This window comes from Nansenia antarctica, assembly GCF_963989245.1.
Source record: "Nansenia antarctica genome assembly, chromosome: 5".
Lineage (NCBI taxonomy): Eukaryota > Metazoa > Chordata > Actinopteri > Argentiniformes > Microstomatidae > Nansenia > Nansenia antarctica.
The window spans coordinates 47417849-47426335 of NC_137690.1; the positions used below are offsets into that span (position 1 = coordinate 47417849).

Below are 8487 nucleotides of genomic sequence, written 5' to 3' on the forward strand. Positions count from 1 at the left end.
CTAAAGCATTCTGTTGCCATGCGCCAACTGTGACATCTCCAGCTGGGTGGAGGTTGCCGTGGGAGACTCCAGCCCGCCTTGGGGGAGGGGCTTGCGGGCGAGGGTGGCCGTCAATCTCCTCCTGAACACCCTGCACAGGAAGACGTAGATCAGCGGGTCCAGACACACGTTGGTGGCCGAGAGCCAGAGGGTGGTCTCCTTGGCGACGTAGAGGGCGTTCTGCGCCTGGCAGTGGTCGGCGATGTCGCGGGTCTGGGTGAGGGTGTAAGGGACCCGGGCGAAGTGGAAAGGGGCGAAACAGACGAAGAACACCCCCACCACCACGAACACCTTGGCCTTGGTGCTGCGGCTGGCCTTCTTGGAGCCGCTGCGGCAGGCGCGGTACGACTCGTACACTTTGCGGCTAATGAAGGTGTAGCACACCACCATCAGGGCCAGCGTGCCCCAGAACACCACCTGTGGAGAAATACAAGGGATTACAAGTCACCTCACGGCAGGAAATCAAAAAAAATGTAGACACTTGACTGAGACATCCAACTGAACAGTAATAATAACCTTGTCTAATATCGACACCCTTTAGCTGACGCTTTTATCCAAAGCGACTTACATTGCAGTGAGCGTGTACATTTTTATACGGTCCCAGCCGGGGATCGAACCCACAACATGAGCGTCATTGCTAGCGCCACGTTCTACCAACTGAGCCACGGAGGACCACATATTGATTCGAACAGCTTATTGAATAGCAGAGAACAGCTTTTTGAAAAATAGCATAAACATATCCAGTGTATTGCAATTACATCCTAAAAAAAAAGGAGACGTGTGGTGTTCAGGTATTCTGTTAGCATGTTAGCACTGTTAGCATAACACTATACGAACCCAAAACACTCCCTATACCTGGCAGAAGTAGTTAAAGCCCTCGTGCCACAGCAGGCCCGCCTGGCTCTTCATGGAGCTGCACTTCAGCCGGCCGCCACCGGAGGCCGCCACTGCCGGGCGGTCACTCAGGATGACGTTGGGCAGCGCCAGGGACACCATCACGGCCCAGACGGCGGCGCTCAGGCCCTGTCCCACCCCGACCCTCTGGAGGGCGCACTTCCCGAATGGCCGGACTATCTTCAGGTAGCGGTCCAGGCTGATGAGGCCCAGCAGCAGGATGCTGACGTACATGGTGGTGTAGAAGAGGACGGCGGAGTAGCGGCAGTGGAAGGCCCGCAGGCGCCAGGATCCCACGCCTGCGTCACTGAGCACCCTCACAGGGATGGTCAGGGTCATCAGCAGGTCCGCCACCACCTGTTGTTGAGGATGATGATCATGTGATACATACCGATGAGTCATCCTCATATTAGGTTTTCTCAAAAGACCCCTAATAGGCTTAGTTTGGTTTTCTCAAAAGGCCCTACAAGATCTTAATAGGCCATGTTTGGTTTTCTCAAAAGACTCTAAAAGACCCTAATAGGTCTAGTTTGGTTTTCACAAAATACTCTAAAAGACCCTAATAAGCTTAGTTTGGTTTTCTAAAAAGACTCTAAAAGACACTAATAGGCCATGTTTGGTTTTCTCAAAAGACTCTAAAAGATCCTAATAGGCCATGTTTGGTTTTCTCAAAAGGCCCGGCAAGAGCTTAATAAGCCTAGTTTGGTTTCTCACAATACCCTATTAGGACAATCTCTCAATTTTAACGATGGCTTTGGCTGTATTGGATTGATGGTTTACTACAGTATGTTGTCCCCCCATAGCATAAACCCTCTCCCCCTCTTCTGCTTTTGATTGTTTTTGTCCAACCATTTAGTAGGGTCCAAAACCAAAATTCCGTGACCACTCTCTGGCTAACATGTTTTGATGATTTATTTGACTTCTAGGGACCTTTTATGAAAAATGTAGCCTCCAGGTCCCTTCCAAAAATCCCGGGGTTTTTTGCCAGAGGGCCAAATCCAAAATACCTGTAACCTTTAAGGCAGGTGAATAGGGTAAATAAATTAACTAATAGCTATCACTATGAAACTTCCCCAGTTAATCACTTACATTAAGACAATTATTTTTTGTATTACAAGTTTTCTGAAATTGTATGTTTAAATATGCAAATGAGGCGTTACCTAATTAAATATGCGGTAATTTGCATAACATTCAAGAACTTAAATCTGAACATTGGATAAAGCCAGGTTAAAAATTCTTGTTTCATCTTGTTGACATATTAGAGTCAAAGGCTTGATTAATAATTAATAATGGTAGCGTACGATAACAATAGGTATGGGAGGTGGCTGCCTGACTTCTGGGCAATGCTGACTAGCTCTCCTTGCTGATCAGGGCCCTATTCCACAAAGCTCGATAAAGTTCTAAGCCTCGATAAAGTTCTAAGCCTCGAAAATGTTAGCTTGCGTTCGGTGCCATCAATGTGGCTCAAATAATTCGCTGCTTGGTTGAGCTCCTTCTGAGTCAGATATAATTAGCCTGGTCCCGACCAGGCTAAAACACAGGCTATAGTCATCCGTGCGTCAAAAAAGGCTCACAGGCGGAAACTAAACCCTGAACGAAAGTTCCTCATGTGTCTTTTAGGAAATATTAGTTCCCACTTCACATGAGATAGATAGATTAGATAGTTTGATTAGATAGTTTGACTGTGTGATAGATAGATAATTTGATATTTTGAAAGTGTGATCGATCGATAGATAGTTTGATTGTGTGATAGATAACTTGATATTTTGAAAGTGTGATAGATAGATCGATAGATCAATAAAGAAAAGTGTGTAAAAAAAAAAAGAAGTAATTGTCTCAACTTGCATTGCCGTCATCACAGCGGTCTGGCTGGCGTAGTGGTTAAGGCTGCGGACTCGAGTTCCAAAGGTTGTGAGTTCGAGACTTGACTAAGGGCCAATCCCAATTCATTTTTTTTTTTTTTACATTTAACCGAAGATTTCATGCAAAGGTTTCAAACACCATTGTAATCGTGTCAGTTCTTGTAAATTAGCCTGCACCATAATTTTATAGCCTACAATACTTTTTTAGATGAGATTTTAGATTAGATTCAGACAACGAAATGCAGTAAAAAGTGCGTCTTAAGAGGGATTCGAACCACTGATATAAAATGACGAATAAATCCTATGGCAGCAGTCAATACCACTAGGCCATTGTGGCGATATGACGGTTTGTAGCCTGCTGCGGATATCACCACAGTAGTAATATTCATTTATTAAAATATGAACATATAACAATAACTGGGGCTAGTATGACCTACGCATTTAATCGGTCAGCAATTTCTTGCCAAACCATTTCCCTCGCCTTGTTAATTGCGGCAGTATTGCACTATTTTACATCTTATTTTTCCGTCTTCATAAAAATCAATAATTCGGAATGCTGCGCAAATGTAGTACCCCTGCAGAGTGGAGTATCTTCATTTCGACAGATCGACACTTCAGGGCTTTTTATGTCTGCGTGCACGCGCCCATATCGAAGATTTGTAAGCCTGTCTTCTGTGAACACTGATGACACAAGGCTGATCCTCGTTCGAGGAATCACCTGAGGCTTGAATTCCAATCTCGAGTTGCCTGAGCGCCGCATTTATTTATTGCGCAGCTAAACTGATCCACCTTTAGTGGAATGACCCCCTGGTCGCCTTCCTTCGGACTGATTTCACTCAGTCCATCACAGGCAACCCCTAGTCCTACATGGCCTGGGACATGAGTGTACAATGAACAAGGGCAGCAAAATGAAGTCTGGCTGGCTCTCCATCCTCTAGAATGAGAAGCAGCTGCTAGTGCACTCCAGAAATATGAACAATGTGACCCAGATCCGGGCGGCTCACAACGTGCTGGCCAACCGAAAAGAAGCCAAGAAGAAGCACATGCAATGTGGCCACGGATGCGAGAGGATGAGCAGTGTGTGCAGGACCTGGTCGCATGCATGCATTAGTTTGACTCCTTCCCGTTCGACCCGGCCTCACCCACCCTCCGCACCCTTACAGTCAGCCATGCCTGCCTCTGATGAGCTCATTGCAGACTTCAACTCAGCCCGTGCTGCAGGAGAGGAGAAGTTGACCAGCATTTTACGAGACAGAGTGTTCAGTAAGAATACCTCCCTCCATGCATCCGTCCCATTGAGCAAACGCTTGACATTTGCCAAGGGGCCATGCACGAAGAAACCCGGGGAGGAACCCAAGGTTCTGCTGAGATGGAGCAGGATGCTCTCAAGGCAGTGATCGACCTGGTTGAGGTCAGTTAACTTGTGAATCTCCCAGAGTTGTTGGAACACTGTGTTGTCGAGGAGTGTATGGCCTTATTCAACTCCAATGGCACATACAGGAAGACGCAGAAGAGCAAGCTCATCCAGAAGCTCTCTCTCCAATCTGTAGTTCTGAAAGGACCTTACATCGCTCTCGTCGACATGGGCATGATTTGGAGGATCAGCAGAAGATCGACAGACACAAGATGACACAAGATGACACCCCATACAAGTGGTCGGACGACGTCCACAAGGTGTCATCCATCATCCTTGCCCGCCATGGTGATGCTGACCGTATCATCTGTGTGAATGACCCGTACGATGGAGCATACTCAACGAAAGATGACGAGCGAGACCTGCGGGTACAGGGTAAGGCACATGTCCCCAACACCTACATGAAATTGGGCGACCCCTTCCCCTCTGCCAGAGTGTTCAAAACGCTGCTGTGTAGCGTCAGCAACAAGGTGCGGCTGCAACAACTAATATGCAGCTACCTGACCGACCTTGCACAGACTGTAGATGCAGATATTGTTTACTCTGTTGGCTCTCATCGCACCAACTTGTCAACACAACAACCAATGCAGAACTATATCTTTGATCAGTCTGAGGCTGATACCATCCTCTTCTCTGCTTATGCAGTTCTGCGTGAGTCAGGCTACAGTGGCCCTGTTGTCATAGATGCAGCTGACACCGATGCCTATGTCGCAGCAGCGGCCATCTCACAGCAGTTGCCAGGTATGCTCTATATCAAGAGAAAGCAGGAGATAATTGTATGCCGTGGCCTAGTGACTGAGGAGATGGCAGACTGTATTATGCAGCTACATTGTATTACAGGCTGTGATGCCAACTCAGGCTTCTATGGAACAAGGAAATTGTCGGTGTATGACAAGGTGGCTAAGAGCCCTGTGGCAAGACGGCAACTCTCACGGTGTGGAGATAGCCTTCACCTTGAGGAGGAGGTGGTAGAGGAGCTCTTCCAGTTCACACGACATGTCATCTATGGCCACAAAAAGAGCAGCACCATGGCTGAGGCTCGTGCCGAGAAGTGGAAGAGAATGAAAAACAACTCTTGGACTTCATCCGTCTCCCTCCAGATGCAGAACGCCAACACTGTCTCCGTGCCAACTACTTGGCATATCTAGTGCGCCACCCCTCCCTGAAGCACCACCCTTCGCCCCTCGGACATGGCTGGGAGCTGGTGGGTGGTCACTGTCAACCTGTCCGCCACACACAACCTGCTCTCCCAATGAATCTACCTGCACCAGGGCCAGCTGAAGACAAGGAGGAAGATGAGAGTGAGGAGGGAGATGAGGAGGAGGGAGAGGAGGATTCAGAATCTAGTGAGGCAGAATGTTCTGATTCAGAGTGATCACATATGTTTAAAGTGGTTCAATTGTTCTGTTTTAACTATTCAAGTTACAGCTATTAAAGAGCTTATTTTGAAGTATAATTACGTCTCTTGTTATACGTTCATAATAGTTGATACCCTGGTGGCAACTATCGGGCATCCAATTTAACAAACAAATTAATCAAGCTATTGACTCTAATATGTCAACAAGATGAAACAAAAATTTTTAACCTGGCTTTATCCAATGTTCAGATTTAAGTTCTTGAATGTTATGCAAATTACCACATATTTAATTAGGTAACACCTCATTTGCATATTTAAACATACCATTTCAGAAAACTTGTAATACAAAAAATAATTGTCTTAATGTAAGTGATTAACTGGGGAAGTTTCATAGTGATAGCTATTAGTTTTTTTTTTTTTACCCTATTCACCTGCCTTAAAGGTTACAGGTATTTTGGATTTGGCCCTCTGGCAAAAAAAACCCGGGATTTTTGGGAGGGACCTGGAGGCAACATTTTTCATAAAAGGTCCCTAGAAGTCAAATAAATCATCAAAACATGTTAGCCAGAGAGTGGTCACGGAATTTTGGTTTTGGACCCTACTAATTCGTATCACCTGCACAACAGTCCATCACAAAAACAAAGGAAGTCATTGTTCCCGTACCACATTTTTAAGGTAGACCACAAACGTGGAGGTGCTGCGGATGTTGAAGAAGATCCACGCGGCCAGGCAGTTCAGTACCAGCGCCACCAGGAAGAGGGCGCTGTAGAGGCACGGGAATACCACAGCTGTCACGCTGGTGTCTCGCACGCACTTGAGCACGGAGGAGTTTGATAGGCTGCTGTTCATTCTCACGCCGACTTGTTTCTGGTGGAGGGGAAAAAGGTATACAAGTGGTACATGGTTTCTACTTTCGTGAGAACGATAATGAGGGCACGGGCAAGGAGAGAGAGAGAGAGAGAGAGATAGAGAGAGAGAGAAATGTGGTCATATGCTCTGAACATTCAACCACAAACCTCAAAGGCTAGGTTTGCTCTGTGAAACTAGGTCTCTTACCATGGTATTTGTGTCACAATTATGAGGTTGAACTGTCAAAACACCCAAACACGTAAGCATACCCACGTATAGCTGCTTTATGAGAACAAGAGACTCATAATGGTGACTGACCATACACAGCCACACTTTCCAGATTCACTCCATCCAACATTCTCCAAAAAGAGTTCAAAACAAAACAACATAAAACAAAACAATGTTTCATTTGTCAATCAACTGTGTGGAATGTGGTATGTTCTGTATACACATCCTCCCACACCCCCCCCCCCCCCTCCTGAGAAAACAGGCATGCACTGTACCCCCCCGAGACAAGAGGCATGCATCCCCCCCACCGCCCCGAGGGGCAACACACTTGCACTGCAACCCCCCCCCCCCCCCCCCCCCCCCCCCCCCCCCCCCTCCCCGGAAACCACACATGCAGACATCCCCCCCCCAGGGAGAACAGAGCTCTGGGAGTTCTATTCTAAGCAGCATTTAAAGTCTCACACGCACAAACAAGTCACCTTTCTCCCCATTTCCTGGTCTTCCACTGAACCCATTTCCGCAGACCTTCAAGGCAGTTCTCTAGCCCAGACCTCTACAGATAATACTGATGATGATAGTAAATTCACTGTGGTGGTGGTGGTGGCGTCTTTCACCTCTTAATCTATGTGTCCATTGAGATGTCGCCCCTGGCTCTATGCTACATACTGTATGTATAGGCTTGGTGTGGCGGATCTACATTGAAAGCTCCAACAGCTCAGAATACCATTCTGTGCTGGGGAAGTCTCTATGGCAACCAAAGCACAATCTCAAAGTTGAGTCTCGTAAGGGTATATACAGTATAGATATATATATATAGATAGATATAGATAGAGTAGAAAAAATACCAAAAAACAAACAAACCAAATGCACAGGACAAGTGTATCATCATGGATTAAACCTTCAGTCTCTTCTGAGTTTTTACAGTATATATACATATATATATATATATACTGTATATGTAATTAGTTTTCTTCTGTAGACTAACATCAAATGAGACAGATCTATGTAAACAGCTTCTATCTACTGTACATAGTACTGTAACAACTCAGAAGACACTCTAATCCATGATGATACACTTGTTGCCCTGTGCATGTTTTTTATTTTTCATTTCATTTTAGATTAAGATTGACTTTTTCCCAGTGATATCTTTATTTGTATACAATTGTTAAATGCACTTCTTCATACAAAGTCACTTATGCAAATACACAGTTTACCTATGAAAATGCCCTCCAGAGACTCTGGTTCTTACCTTTCTGTTGTCCACGAGAACAGAGTAGAATCGAAACTCAACTCTCAGTGTTGAAGAAGTGAAATATCTAATTCAGCTTCTTTTTCTTTCTTTTCTTCTTCTTTTTTCTTTTTTTTCTTTTCCCAAAACTCGTAATATCACTTTGACTGCAATTTAAAAACTCTGGTTCTCACTCTGATGTGTGTGAGAGTGTGTGTGTGTGTGTGTGTGTGTGTGTGTGTGTGTGTGTGTGTATTTGTGTGCGTGTGCGCCCACGCGCGTATGATGCTCTTCTCCTACGGGTGGTCTCTGTTGAGCTAATGTGTGGCTGTCTTGTCACGATCCCAACGACTCTGCCAGTCTTCCTCTGTGTGAAAGTGCCTTTCCTTCCCCGCTTCCTGTTCAATTGTCCACGGTCGAGGTCGGTTCTAATTTGTGCCAGTCGCCACCACCGCCAGATTGCGTCAGTTACACTGTTTGGACAAGCGTCGAATGCCACAGGACACACTTCACAGAATCAGATCTTTAGAGAGACCGCCTCCCCCGCCGCCCCCCCCCACCACCGTCCCTACAACCGCCCCGGCCGCCCACCCCCGTCTTAGCCCCCCCCCACTTC

General features: G+C 46.1%; 1 protein-coding gene across 1 annotated transcript; it reads right to left on the bottom strand.

Annotated features, from left to right (window-relative positions):
- LOC308157386 (P2Y purinoceptor 13-like) lies at positions 1-6415 on the bottom strand (the record flags this gene model as incomplete). The annotated part of the gene is made up of 3 exons (XM_080530935.1): positions 1-456; positions 895-1290; positions 6230-6415. 3 exons carry the CDS (start codon positions 6413-6415, stop codon positions 1-3), a joined length of 1038 nt encoding a protein of 345 aa, XP_080387061.1.
- Positions 6416-8487: the final 2072 nt, after the last annotated feature.